At 38.3% G+C, this 15382-nt stretch overlaps 1 protein-coding gene across 1 annotated transcript; it reads left to right on the top strand.

Moving 5' to 3' along the window:
* Nucleotides 1-9227: 9227 nt before the first annotated feature.
* Nucleotides 9228-13633, top strand: RPL22L1 (ribosomal protein L22 like 1). Its single transcript, XM_069560385.1, has 4 exons — nt 9228-9302; nt 11078-11170; nt 11335-11456; nt 12710-13633. Exons 1-4 carry the CDS (start codon nt 9294-9296, stop codon nt 12852-12854), a joined length of 369 nt encoding a protein of 122 aa, XP_069416486.1. The 5' UTR covers nt 9228-9293; the 3' UTR covers nt 12855-13633.
* Nucleotides 13634-15382: the final 1749 nt, after the last annotated feature.

Genomic DNA, 15382 nt, shown 5'->3' on the forward strand with positions numbered 1-15382 from the left:
TAGCTTATACTATTCTTGTATATATACATTCCTAGAGATATTTTCATACTAGAAAACTAACTACTATTAAAAACTAACTTGTATTTTGTTTGTTTTTCTATCTTTTAGGTTCTTATTGTACAGCACCCTAGCTTTACATCTGGAAATGTTAATTTCTAAATTTCAGTTCCAGATTTAGATATACTTTTAAAAAAAATATTTAAGTTTTTAATAGTTTTTAGAATATATAAAATACATGGTTCAAAATTCTGTAGATACAAGAATAAATACATCTCTTCCTCCTCTTCCTGTGCATTCTTCCAGGGATACATAATGCAAGAGAGTTCAGTGGTCCCAGCCCCTGATCAGGGTCTGAGGTGTTCCTTCCCACCAGGCTTGCTATTTGCTTTCTATACTGATGTGAATGGTGTGATGAGTCCCAGAAGCAAAGTATTTTCCCAATTCTCATCATATCTAATCAACATCATCTGGACAGATTCATCCTGAAGTGGTGCAGCAGTTTCTTCCTTTTACCCACTGTACCATTCTAGAACATCTCTCTCACTTCCTGATGTGTGGACCATACCAAGACTACCAGCATAGTTGTCACCTCATATCTGTGATGAGTATTACTGTTACCCATAACCCTCGAGATCGAGCAAGCATTACTCGGCAGTGGGAGAAGCACCAGATTAAAGTCTTGTACACGTCAGCCCCACTCTTTTTTGCCACTTGCAAACACTAATAACTTGTATCCCAGAATTAGGCATGGGAGGGAAAAAAGAGTGAAAAGGGACTAACTGTATGTCACATATCAGCTTGAGTTTCTTCAGGCCCCAACCCCAACCTCATATTTAAACAAATATTCTATCCAAATAGGATATGTCCTGTGGAATTGCCACTTTTAGAACTTGTACTGCCTGTCTAAAGTGTGTTCCACTGGGAACTTAAAACATAGATTCCCACAATACATTCAGCAGGATCAGTTATAATCACTGGGTGTGTATCAGCTCAAAAGGACCCTCCTACAATGTTTTATCAATCCATTGTCCAATTTGTGAGTTATTTGAATCCAGTCGAAACAATTTTTGATCCCACCCATGGGTACTACACAGCATCACAATGACTTGTGTCCTAGTGTTTAGAATGGCAACCACAATCACTATCAGATCCCTGACAAAGATTCTAATTGGGAGAATGGAGGTTTATCTAATATTGATAATTGATAATATTAATATTGATAGTGTGTCTGCCTTTTTTGTTCACATTGATGTGTCTGAGTTTCACTTAAAATTGTTGCCACTCTAGTGCATTTTAATTTTGTACAATCATTGAGGTAAATCTTAGAGAAAAAAAAATACAAATACATGGAACTTCCCAAAAAGAACAGGACATTTAGGGCACAAAGAAACAGTTTCTACAAAGAGGAAAAGGTAAAAATAATGCTGATACAAATCCTAAGTGAAAATAAAAAGACCCTTCTACCTGGAAATTTGAAAACCTATTATATAATTCTATAGTGAAAGGAGTATTACCAACAATGAATTCCTGAAAAATAATGAAAACTATATCAGAATCTATGTAAAGCTGTATACAAGAAAATTTGTAGCCTTAACATCTATATCAAAAATGAAAGGAATGTAAATAAATTCCGAAATCAAATAACCAGAAAAAAAAAAAAAGAGCATAAGGGAAGAAATGATAAAAACAGAATTAGGTGACTAGAGAACTTCCCTGGTGGTTCAGTTGGTAAAGAATCCACTTGCAATGCAGGAGATGCGGGTTTGACCCCTGGGTTGGGAAGATCACCTGGAGAAAGAAATGACAACCCACTCCAGTTTTCTTGCCTGGGAAATCCTATGGATAGAGAAGCCTGGCTGGCTACAGTCCATGGGGTTGCAAGAGTTGGACACGACTTAATGACTAAACCACCAGGTGAATAGAAAAATTGAAATTAAAATTCGGGTTTCTTAAAAAACTAACAAATCACTGGCTAATTTATTTAAGGTAAATAAAGGAAGAAAACAAAAGTAAAAAATGAGAACAAGAAAGAATGACTAACAATGCAGAGGGAAAATGAAAATAAATCCTATGTGGATAAATTTGAAAACCTAGATGATATGATTTTTTAGGAAAATACAGTTATTACAATCAACCTCCATAGAAAGAGAAAGCTTAAACAGAACAAAACAGAGAAAGTTATCAAGAAATTGTTCACACACACACAAACCCAACAACCAAAAACAAAACCAGGCAAGTAGTTTCACAGGAGAATTTTACCAAACTTTCAGAGTCCAGATGGTCTCAAAGTTACATAGATTGTTTTAGAGCATAGAAAATTAGAACTTCCAAATTCTTTTTACAAAACAAATATAACATTGATACCTGAACTTGATAAAGATAACAAAAATAAATACAAGTACTCCTGCAAATATCTTAATATACTATACTAGTAGTGAATATATGCAAGCCACACATGAAGAAAATGATACCCACACCCACATGGAGTTTACATCAGAGATGCAAAATAAATCAATATTATGAAATCTATCAATTCACTCCCAAGGAAATAGATTAATATCTTAGGAAATCTCTCTTAATAGTATTCACTATATTGAGTCTAAAGAGAAAGGTTATATTATTTTTTCCATAGATGCTGAAAAAAAACTCTGGATAAAACAAAACCCATCCTCAAAACATCTCTCTCAAATGGCAGCTGTGTCAGGTTCGTGAAATTATACAAAAATTCCTTATTTGTGTTACTAGTGCTATGTTCCTATTTGCAATAAATTTGATTTCCCCCCACAACTTGTTTACATGAAGCACAGGTAGGTTTCTGTAACAACCCAAGTGGGCCATTTAAAAAAAAGTAACTATAGGTTTTCCTGCAAGATCAGACCAGTGCCACCAAAGTTGGGACCAAAGTTCAGCAGAGATTATCTGGGACCTCTGAAACCAAATTATTTTACCTGAACTTGGTGAAAAAAAAAAAAAACTCTTCAAAAGAAAAAGGTGGATGACTATTTACCATAAATATATCTCCATTTACAAACATGATAACATGGTATATGTAACATTATATGTGTGTATGTGTGTGCATGATCACATGTGAGTGTGTGTTTGTGTGTAAAATTGTAAAAGCTAGCCATTCACCTAGTGGAAAAACACTGAAGGCATTCTCAGTAAGGTCAAGAAATAGACAAGCATGCCTACTATCTTGACAGCTATTATATTGTTCTGGAAGTATCAGCCAGTACTATTGCACAACAGAAAACAGTTAAGACACATTAGAATTGTAAAAGTAAGAGAAGAAGCTTTCCTATTTTTAGATGATCTGATAGAATACCTGGAAAATCCCAGATAATCAATGATAAAGCTAACTCAATAGAATTATTCATCAAAGTAGAAGGATATAAGATTAACATACAACAGCTTTTATATACAAAAATAATAACCAATTAGAAGATATATAATGGAAGGAAGACCAGCAAAAAGATAAAATACAGTGAAGAAACATACAAAAAAATTTCAAAACCTATATGAACTATAAAACACTACTGAAAGACACAAATCTGACTTAAACAGGTGGAAAGATATTCCTTGTTCTAGGCTGATGAAAGTGAAAGTGAAGTCGCTCAGTCGTGTCCGACTCTTTGCGACCTCATGGACTGTAGCCTACCAGGCTCCTACTGGAGTGGGGTGCCATTGCCTTCTCTGACTGAGATGCTAGTTCTACTTCATTTATAACAATGCAGCCCCCTCAAACTACAAGCTTTTTTATGGAGCTAAGCAAGTTGCTAAAAAGTTCATGTGGAAGTATAAACAAGAAATAGCTAGAAAAACACTGAAAAGAGCTAGAAAATAGCTAGAAAAATACTGAAAAGAGCTGTAAGTGGGGACTCTGTTCTGTTAAGTCGCTTCAGTCGTGTCCACTAGCACTATGGAAATTAAAACTTACTATGAGGTCTCTATAGGATCTTCCCTGGTGGTTCAGATGGTAAAGCGTTGGCCTACAATGCCTACCATGTGAGAGACCCAGGTTCAATCCCTGGGTCAGGAAGATCTCCTGGAGAAGGAAATGGCAACCCACTCTCGTATTCGTGCCTGGAAAATCCCATGGATGGTGGAACCTGGTAGGTTACAGTCCATGGGGTTGCAAAGAGTCAGACATGACTGAGCGACTTCACTATGAGGTCTCTATGGGGCTTCTCAGGTGGTGCCAGTGGTAAAGAATCCACCTGCCAATGCAGTAGACATAAGAGACATGGGTTCAATCCCTGGGTCAGGAAGATCCCCTGGAGGAGGGTATGGCAACCTACTCCAGTATTCTTGTCATGGAGAATGCCCTGGACAAAGGAGCCTGGAAAGAGTCGGACATGGACTGAAGCAACTTAACACACACACACACACACACAAAGACTCTATAATGAAAAGAGTGAGGTACTGGCAAATAAATAGACCAAAAGAGTGAAATATGAAGCCTCAAAATAGACCCAAATATATATACAGAAATTCTGTATTTGATAAAAGTAGTATTGCAAACCACTGGGCAAATATTTATTTAGCTAAATTGTGATGGGACAATTGGAAAAAAATAAACTTGGAAAAAATTAAATGAATTCCATACAACATACATAAGAATAAACTTCAATTGAAGCAGTGGTCCAAATGGAAACAATAAACTCTACAAGTCCTAGAAGATAATATGGGTGAATTTCTCTATAAGTTGGCTTCCTTTCAACTATGACTGAAAATCCAGATACAATAAAAAGATTTATAGCTATATAGATATATTGTAGATAAAAAAACAATAAATGGAGCAAAATGCTAATAGTAGGTAAAAGTCTAGATAAAAGATACATAGACACAAACATATTTATATATTCTTTACCAGATTTTCATGTATTTACATATGTATATATTGTGTTTTGAAATATTTTTACAATTTTAAGTTTGAAATAGTTTATAAAGTTTTTTACATTTCAAAAAAGTATGTATTGTACCAACTAATATTTACAAATGTAAAAATTACTTGTATAATCTAAATTATATAGATATATAAATACACATTCATAAACATGCATGTTCCAAAGGATTAAATAGCTATTTTAAGCAGGTGTGACTTTAGATATTTTTATGCATTATCTTTTTTACTTCTTTATATTTCCTTTCATGAGCCATTTATTTCAGCATAAGAGGATAAAAATTTTGTTTTTAAAAGTTTCTCAAAGCATTGCTTACAGTAGTGAAAAAATAAAAATAAATGGACACAAATAGGTGAATGAGTATGATAAAAATGATAAGTAATAAAATTAAGCAATGAAAACAGATACTTGTTCTTATTTTAATGGTTGATCAATTATTCAGAATTCTTTTGGCATTGTATAGCAATAAAATCTTACTTCTGAAACTGCAATTGTTAAAAATAATTTTAAAATAACTTTGGTTTTTCTAAACATACACTGAGGACTTCCCTGGTTGCTCAGTGATAACAAATCCACCTGCCAATGCAGGAGATGCAGGTTTGATCCCTGGTCTGGGACGATCCCAAATGCTGTGGAGCAATTAAGCCCCTGGGCCACAACTACTGAGCCTGAATTTTCACAAACCACACACACTTTATGTAACCACCCCCAAGATCAAGAAACAGTACATTACTAGCACAACAGACCCACAAAATAAAATTTTTTTTAATGCACTAGGTGTTTGTTTAGATTTACTCACATCTTAGACCTTTTCTTTGCTATTTCTTTTGGAAGATAGCCCTTCTTTCAGGGTTATTTTTCTTTATCCCAAAGTATATTTCTCAGAGTTCCTTTATTAGGGATCTGTTGTTGTTAATAGCAAATTTTCAGTTTTGTTAAAAATATCTTAAACGCATCTTTACTCTTGAAAGATAGTTTTAAACTTTTTAGTTCTAGGTAGACAGTTATTTTCTCTTGTGTATGTGTCAGTTGCTCAGTCGTGTCCAACTCTTTGCAACCCCATGGCCTGTAGCCCACCAGGCTCCTCTGTCCATGGAATTCTCCAGGCAAGAATGAGTTGCCACGCCCTTCTCCATTTTTTTTTTCCTCTTAGTACTTTGAAGATAATAATTCTCTGCTCCTGGCTTTCACTGTTGCTGATGTGAAATCAGCTGTTAATATATCTCCTGTTAATAAACATTTTGGTTTTTCTTTCCGGATGCTTTGGAAATAACTGTGTTTGTGTTTTGAAGTTTCACTACAATGTGTTTAGGTATGCATTTCTTTTCAATTATCCTGCTTGAGGCTTCCTGAATCTAAGAATTTAGCCATTATTTCTCTAAATTTTGCCTTACCCCCATTTTCTCTATTGTACCCTTCTGTGCGTGTGTGTGTGCTTAGTTGCTAAGTCATGTCCGACTTTGCAACCGCCTGGACTGTAGCCCGCCAGGCTCCTCTGTCCATGGGATTTTCTCAAACAAGAATACTGCTGTGTGCTGCCATTTCCTTCTCCAGGGGACCTTACTGACCTGGTACTCTTCTAGATCTCCCATTTGACATAACTAGAACATTCTTACTCTAACATCTTTGTCTCTTAATCTACCTTTTTACATTTTCTCTTTGCTTGTCTATGTTGCATTTTAAGTAATTTCCCATTCACTGATTTTCTTTGCAGTTGTCTACTCTTCTGTTTAACTCATCCACTCTTCCTAATTAAAGATTCTGGTTTTAATTTTTAGAAGTTCTATTTTGTTTTTGTTTTTAGAAAATTTCTGGCCAATTTCAGTTGTCCCTGCTTCTTTTATCATATCTTAAATAGTCTTAGCTTTTAAATATATTGAAGATAGTTATTTGCATTTGCTTCTGCCTGGCACTATCAAGCCAAGCACACTTTTAAACTGTCTTTTTAGGCTAGAGCTGTCTCATACAATGTGAGCAGAACTAATTCTAGCCTTAAATTGGTATGAGCATGAGGACTGCTCATTTCTGCCTCCAAAAAATGGGAGGGTGTCCCTGTGAATCTAACCTGCCATATTGTTCAATATTTTATTTTACTGCTCTATTCAGGCACTATTATAATATAGACCCAATGATTGAAGGTTATATTAGAAATATATCTATCACATATTATAGTATCTATATTTGAATAGCAGAAAAGACAACTTCCCTTCATTGTTCTAAATTATCTTGGCCCTTTTTAGACACCTGTTATTTCATATGTTTTAGAATCTATTGTCAAAATAAAAAATATTCGTAGGGTGTTGATAGGCAATGTATGTACATATACTATGTATATAATGGAGACAGAGAATCTGTGTTTAAAATTTGGTTATTTATAATATTTAATCTTACTATCTTACATTTCTGGTTAATATTTTTCTTAAGTTTTTTCATAATTAAAAATTTTTTTCTGTTATAGTTTCTATTTAATTATCTTGGGATTGTTTTTGATATCCACTTTGTACAAATGACTTACTAGTTTTAAGGATTTTTTTGGTCATTGCATGCAAGACTGCCAAAACAAGCAATAAAGTAATAAGGGCCTCAATTAATGGCTTATTTTCAAAATATCAATAGTACAAGGATCATTTCTACTCTTCAACCTGGGCAGCCCTGGAGGAGAAAATGCCAATTGCTCTAGGGCTTCCCTGGTGGCTCAGACGGTAAAGTGTCTATCTGTAATGCGGGAGACCTGGGTTCGATTCCTGGGTTGGGAAGATCCCCTGGAGAAGGAAATGGCAATCCACTCCAGCACTCTTGCCTGGAAAATCCCATGGACGGAAGGGCCTGATAGGTTACAGTCCATAGACTGAGTGACTTCACTTCACTTCCTTAATGTTTATAAAATAAATAAAATTACAGTGGTTCCTGAAGCAAACAAGCAAGAAAAGTTGAAATTTCTTCTAGGAATTCAACACTTCAATTTAGAATCTACACCTTTTACGCTTCATTAAACATAGCTCTATTACTAATCATTTTCACCAAGAACATACACAGCTATCCCTTTCTAGGGTCGCTCTCTAAATTAACAAAAATCCACCGCAGCCTCTACACTTGCCCACCTTACCCCCTTGCATGATAGTTTCACTTCAACAAACAAAAACACCGCAGAACACTGAGAGGCATGCCACATTTCTGAAATGACATCAACTTAGAATCCTTCAAAGCTCAGAAACTATTTTTTTTTCTTTTCTCATCAAGTATGTCACCACCACATATCCATCCTCTTGTGTCTTGCACATTTTAGTAGTTAGATCTCAGCAAAATATTCTTTGGATGGCATCACCGACTCAATGGACATGAGTCTGAGTAAACTCTGGGAGTTGGCAATGGACAGGGAGGCCTGGCGTGCTGCAGTCCATGGGCGGCAGAGTCGGACACGACTGAGCGACTGAACTGAACTGAAAATATTCCTCGAATGTTTACTGGGAGGCATTGCGGATGGCACCTCTGTCCACGGGAATTCTCCAGGCAAGAATACCGGAGTGGGTTGCCACGCCCTCCTCCAGGAGTTCTTCCCAACCCCGGGATCGAACCCAAGTCTCCCGTACTGCAGGCGGATTCTTTACCATCTCAAACACCAGGGAAGCCCAAAAGTACTGCAGTGGGTAGCCTATCCCTTCTTCAGGGGATCTTCCCCACCCAGGAGTCGAACCGGGGTCTCCTTCATTACAGGCGGTTTCTTTACCAGCGGAGCTACCAGGGAAGTCCAGGATTAACTCTAAAACCTATAAATAGAATAAAATATAATAAATTACACACAATGTGTGAAAACGCGAGCACTACGTATTTTTCTCTTAAAAGATTTTCTTTTCACCCCCAAGAACCTAGTTTTGGCTCCACAAAACACTGATTTCCCTCAACAGTCATTTAGAAAACAAGACTTAAGGGTCAAAGCATATATATAGAAATAACTTTTTTGCTAGAGGATTATAATTGCAATATGACAGGAGATCCCAAAGGAACCTGAGACACTGCCTTGCCCTGATTTGGACGAAAGACCCAGGCGATTAGTGAAAAACGTTTCCTGCATCCCTCGGGTGTGTGCAGCTGGAGCGGTCTCCCAGAAGGTAACCGCAGAGACCACTGCGGTCAACCAGCATTTGCAGTCACCAGCGCAGTACCGTGAACGGTTTCTCCTACCCGCCGGCCGGCGCTCCCTAGTAAACTGACTGCCTCCAGCCCTCCGAGCCAACCCCCGGTTTCCTGGGTTACTGGCCTCCGCGCTCCTCCCATGTTCTCTCAGAGAGACGGCGATCTTACGTTCTCGGCGCGTGACGCAGCACGCTGTGGTATAAATACGTGCGGCCGGCAGCCTCGCTCTCTCTCATCGCGCGGCAAGCTTTCAAGATGGCGCCGGTGAGTGTTCGTGTTGGTGCCGGGAGTGAGCTGATTTTCGCCTGTTGTAGATGAGTTTTGTAGCTGGCTAGTCGAGATCGTCTAATTTTAAGCAGAGGAAGGGTAAAATGGGGACTTCGGTTAGGAACACAAGCAGAACGTAAAGGTTGTGAGTTTTTTCTTAACTCCTGTCGACTGCCATGCGGTCTTGTGCATTTCGAGGTAGGCCCGAATTGGCTTACGATGGTTGGTCGTGGCAGCGCAGGGAACGAAGAGGAGGCAGGACGGTGAGCGGGGCTAGTGGGACAGCCTTTGGGCCATTACTTTTTTTTTTTAATCTCGCGCCTGATAACGCCGATGATACCCTGTTTGTTTCCACAAGGAAGCGACGGTCGGTAATGCAGCAAGTCTAATGGCTTTGCCAGGCGGAGGGAGAGAGCTGAGGCACTCAACTTCTGGGATAGCCGCGGTTGCAGAAGTTTCAGAGAAGTTAAAAGTTAGGAAGAGGTTTCTTCATTATCTCACGATAAAAGTTTTTTAAATGGTGAAAGCCAGAACTCTTAGGCGAATGTAAAAGTGGCGTTTTTCAAAGTTTTTACTTACTAAATAAGGGAACCAGTACCTAAAGCCGGTTAAAGAGCTTTAAAGCCATCCAAAGAGCATTTGAAATGTTAGGGTAAAACTGCATTTCTAAACCTAATTGGTACTCAGAGGTATAAATTGCCCAGTCAAGTCCAGCTCCTAGTATTCTCTTATACCAGTTTCAGCTAAGTCGCTCAGTCGTGTCCTACTCTTTGCGACCCCATGGACTGCAGCACGCCAGGCTTCCCTGTCATCACTAACTCCAGGAGCTTGCTCAGACTTATTTCCTTCGAGTCGGTGTTGCCATACAACCATCTCATCCTCTGTTGTTCCCTTCTCGTGCCTTCAGTCTTTTCCCAGCATCAGGGTCTTTTCCAGTGAGTCAGTTCTTCTCGTCAGATGGCCAGAGTAATGGAGCTTCAGCATGAATATTCAGGACTGATTTCCTTTAGGATTGATTGGTTAGATCATGCAGTCCAAGAGACTCTCAAGGATTTTCTCCAGCACCACAGTTAAAAAGCATCAATTCTTAAGCGCTCAGCTTTCTTTATTGTCCAACTTTCACATCTATACATGACTACTGGAAAAACCACAGATTGTGTCAAACTTTGGATAAAAGATTTTGACACAAATATGTTTTTTTAAAAAGCAGAACAGATTAAAGATTCCAGGTGGTAGGCTACCTGATTCCCCACCTGCAGTGGGGGTGGCAGTAGTAAAGACATACCTGGTAATTTGAAATTGAACATGTGCCATCTGGAAAATAATAAAAGCCCACAAAACTTAGTGTTGATAATTTGAGGGGGAAAAAATGGACCTGATCAGAAGTTCTGATCAAGCTCTAGGTAACTTGTTGAAAGGAGGTTGATTCTCTTAATTTTTTCCATTTGAAAAATAGGATTCTTGGGAATCTTCTGGTGAAGGAAACTATAGGTCACCATGTACTTTGAGCTTTCTTGAATTTTGCAGTTGTGAAACATTTATATGATGAACAAGGGAAATTTCCAGCGGATTTCATGAAACTTGGTTTTTAACCAAGTTAATGAGTGTACTCCCCTACTCATAGCCAGGTTAGAAAAACTTAGGGTGTATAATTTTGCGCCATTTCAAACATATATAGCCTCATTGTACATCTCTGCACTGATAACAGGGTTTTGATTTTATATGTGAATAAATTGTTGTAGAGAGCCATACTTACATTAACTTTTCTGTAGAAGAAAGACAAGAAGCCTAAGAAGTCAACCTGGAAGTTTAATTTGGATCTTACTCATCCAGTAGAAGATGGAATTTTTGATTCTGGAAATTTTGTAAGTATCACTCTACTCAGCTTGGTTTTATCATTTTAGTAGAATTTCTAATAATGAATTATATAATCTTGGATTTTAACCTAATCTCTGTTCCTAGGGTACCTTCCCTAGTGAATATCTAGGGTTTTCTTCCCTAGTGTGGCATTTTTTCTGTTTTAAAATAGGAACAATTTCTGCGGGAAAAGGTTAAAGTGAATGGAAAAACTGGAAATCTTGGGAATGTCGTTCACATTGAACGCTTCAAGAATAAAATCATAGTCGTTTCTGAGAAACAGTTCTCTAAAAGGTTGGTATGTGTTTTCCATCGTGTTTTGTTTAAACAGTGTTGGGTGCTGTAATATTAGAATGTGTTTGAAGAAACATGTCTGTTGCGTAATATGGGAGTAGTATCCTAGCTTCTAATAGAGCAGCCAGTCAGAGGTAAATTTCTCTAGTGTTCGTCCTGTGGCCAGTTTTCATTCATTAAAATTTTCTTAACAAATAGTAAATATTAATACTTCATAGTGACAGCACTGTTACTGCATAGCCTAGCATGAACCAAACACACTAGGTAGCCACTACCAAGGAACTTAAATTTAAGCATAGAAGAGAGATAATGAAATGCAGTAATGTAAGTAGTTGATAAGAGCTGTGTGTAAGTGCATAAAGAAAGTTGTTTAGAGTGGTCAGGCAAAGCTTCATCTAAATGAAATACAGGAGTGAGCCAAAGACTTAGAAGCCTGTGGTGGTAGTACATGTTAGCTATGGCTGTGAATTAATCACTAGGGATTTGGAGATGAAGTATCTGTCCCCAAGGTTCTTATGAACATGCAGATAACTGTTATAAATGCAATATTGTAATTGCTGCATTGCAGGTAGAGATTGGGATAGCAGGAGTTTGCGGAGAACCTGAGAGTAAGCTTAGTGTTGCCAATGGAATGAGATTCCTAATGGGGAGCAACGTTGACAGAGGGCAGGGAAGCTTGAGAGGAATGCGTAGGAGTTCAGAATTGTAAAACATAAAGGGAGAGTGATTGGAATAATGAAATCAGGCCACGCTGAAAGCTGTGTTTACAAGGACTGTGCCATATGCATGTTTTAAGACTGGATAATCTTGAACTTGTGAATAAGATTCAGCCCTGTTGACAGGTTGCCTCTTGTTGATCCAAGATGGGATTGAAATTAGGGAGATTGGTGGTAAAGAGAATGTTGATATTGGCTTGTAACATTTGAAGAATGAGATCATATTGTTTAATTTAAAAATCTAACGTCGCAGTAAGACTGAAGAGGAAGCTACTGTTACTGCTATCCTTCATATTAGTCTCCAGCATATAAAGTTTATTGCGAGGGTGGGGGAGAATAAGGGTTTTGTTGTAGGGCATAAATTGATACTAATTGGGGTTGAGAATGCTACCTTATATCCCTAGCAGCCTTGCTCAATGTTTAGTACAAATGAAATAATTAGAGGGAACTAGGAACACAGAAGATTAATATGACAGTGCATCTTATATAGGCCTTTATTAAGTATTATATTGAATGAAATTTATTTTTATTTTAAAGGTATTTGAAGTACCTTACCAAGAAATACCTTAAAAAGAACAATCTTCGTGATTGGCTTCGTGTGGTTGCATCTGACAAAGAGACTTACGAGCTTCGTTACTTCCAGATTAGTCAAGATGAAGATGAATCTGAGTCTGAGGACTAGATCTTGCCATCCTTCATAGGGCTTTGCTTGCTAATAAAACTAATTAAGCATACAAAAGAAACATCTTGAAATGGACCTTCAGGCTATCAGTGAATAAAAAACATTTACTCTGTATGTTAAACATTCATCTTTTATTTAAGTGTGTGCTGGTCATACGGTGCTGGTTTTCCTTTAATACTTTTTTATAATTTTATTGGAGTGTAGTTGATTTACAGTGTTGTGTTAGTTTAGGTATATAGCAAAGTGAATGAGTTATATATCCACTCATTCTTCTGTCATATAGACCATTACAGAGTACTGAGTACAGTTCCCTGTGCTATAACAGCAGTTTTTTAGTTATATGTTTTATGTATGCTAAGTTGCTTCAGTTGTGTCCAACTCTCTGCAAACCCATGGACTGTAGCCCGCCAGTCTCCTCTGTCCATGGGATTCTCCAGGCAAGAATACTGGAGTGGGTTGCCATTTCCTACTGTCATCTGTTTTATGTATAGTAGTGTATACGTGCCAGTGTCAGTCTCCCAATGTATCCTTCTCCCCTGTATCCCCTGGTAATCATAAGATTTCTGCATCTGATTTCTGTTTTGTAAATAAGCTTTTGTCTACCTCCTCCCCGCCCCCAAATATTTTGTATAAGCAATATTTAAATAGCTTATAGCGAGTGGAATTTCAGGATTTATCTAATGTACTGGTTTTACAGACGTCCTCAAGTTAAAAGTATATAGCAAAAACACAATTGGGTGTAACTTATATAATAAAATATTTAGATTTGATCAACAGTCTATCTTTGTACAATGTGTAAATGAAATCTAAGCAGTCAGTTCAGTTGCTCAGTCGTGTCCGACTCTTTGCAACCCCGTGAATTGCAGCATGCTAGGCCTCCCTGTCCACCAACTCCCTGAGTTGGTGATGCCATCCAGCCATCTCATCCTCTCATACACTTCTGCCCCCAATCCCTCCCAGCATCAGAGTCTTTTCCAGTGAGTCAAAGTATTGGAGTTTCAGCTTTAGCTGAACTTCCAAAGAACACCCAGGACTGATCTCCTTTAGAATGGACTGGTTGGATCTCCTTGCAGTCCAAGGAACTCTCAAGAGTCTTCTCCAACACCACAGTTCAAAAGCATCAATTCTTTGGTGCTCATCTTTCTTCACAGTCCAACTCATGTCCATACATGACCACAGGAAAAACCATAGACTTGACTAGATGGACCTTTGTCTGCAAAGTAATGTCTCTGCTTTTGAATATGCTATCTAGGTTGGTCATAACTGTCCTTCCAAGGAGTAAGTGTCTTTCAATTTCATGGCTGCAGTTACCATCTGCAGTGATTTTGGAGCCCCCCAAAATAAAATCTGACACTGTTTCCACTGTTTCCCCATCTATTTCTCATGAAGTGATGGGACCAGATGCCATGATCTTAGTTTTCTGAATGTTGAGCTTTAAGCCAACTTTTCCACTCCTTTCACTTTCAAGAGGCTCTTTAGTTCCTCTTCACTTTCTTTAAGCAGAATGGTTAACAATCTCCAAATTGTAGATGAGAATTAATGGAAGGGAGGTACTAGAGCCATATTGCCAGATTTTGACTATTCCAATTAAATATAGATGTGTGTGTAATTGGTTTTGGGAGTGTTAAATGTTTTCATTCTATTAAGAGCTTTAAGTACTCACCAAAGTTAACAGCCACTCCTCCTTTAACTCTGCCCCATTTGAATTGCTCATGTTTTCCACCAACATCCTACTGTGTGCTTTGTTGGGCATGGTGGATGCATTGAAGTAAAAACAGCCTGCTTTCTGGTATTGTGAGGGAAACTGACCGCATGGTGAGGAAAATTGCATTAAAGTATAACAAAGGGGTTTTAAAAGAGTTTGATGTGGTCAATGGAAGGAAGTGAGGAAGTGTTTGAGCTGACCTAGAACAGGCAAAGTCAACTCTGGGTAAAGAGAAAAGGGTGTTTCAGGCAGAGGGAACAGCATAGCTAAAATTCTCAGGACATTGGGGGTCTGGTTGGTATACCATGCATCTGGAATAGAATGATTGGTCATGAGAAGAATCTGAAAAATTAAGTAGAAGCCACCCCGTGTAGGACAGAAGTTGATGCCTCCTTTTAATCCAGAGCCATGGGAAAGTGCTGAATTTTAAGTAGAGGGTAATGAGAATCCAATGAGGTAAGCATTTTGATAAAGATCAGTGGCTGCTTTATGAAGAATGGTTTTCAGTGGAGGTCATATTGGATGGTTCCCTGGTAGCTCAGCTGGTAAAAGAATCCACCTGCAACACAGAAGACCCCAGTTGGATTCCTAGGTCGGGAAGATCCTCTGGAGAAGGGAGAGGCTACTCACTCTGGTATTCTTGGGCTTCCCTGGTGGCCCAGATGGGAAAGAATCCACCTGCATTGCTGGAGACCTGGGTTTGATCCCTGGGTTGGGAAGGTCCTTTGGAGGAGGGCATGGCAATCCACTCCAGTATTCTTGCCTAGAGAATCCCCAGGGACAGAGGAGCCTGGTGGGCTACAGTCCATGGGGTTGTGCAAAG

This window comes from Ovis canadensis, chromosome 1 (genome assembly GCF_042477335.2).
Source record: "Ovis canadensis isolate MfBH-ARS-UI-01 breed Bighorn chromosome 1, ARS-UI_OviCan_v2, whole genome shotgun sequence".
Classification (NCBI taxonomy): Eukaryota; Metazoa; Chordata; class Mammalia; order Artiodactyla; family Bovidae; genus Ovis; species Ovis canadensis.

Bases quoted from the DNA above. Each gene is read 5' to 3' on its own strand.
- RPL22L1 (XM_069560385.1), top strand. The intron at 11,171-11,334 runs GTAAGTATCACT...GTTTTAAAATAG, and splicing joins TTTTTGATTCTGGAAATTTT to GAACAATTTCTGCGGGAAAA. The intron at 11,457-12,709 runs GTTGGTATGTGT...TTTATTTTAAAG, and splicing joins GAGAAACAGTTCTCTAAAAG to GTATTTGAAGTACCTTACCA.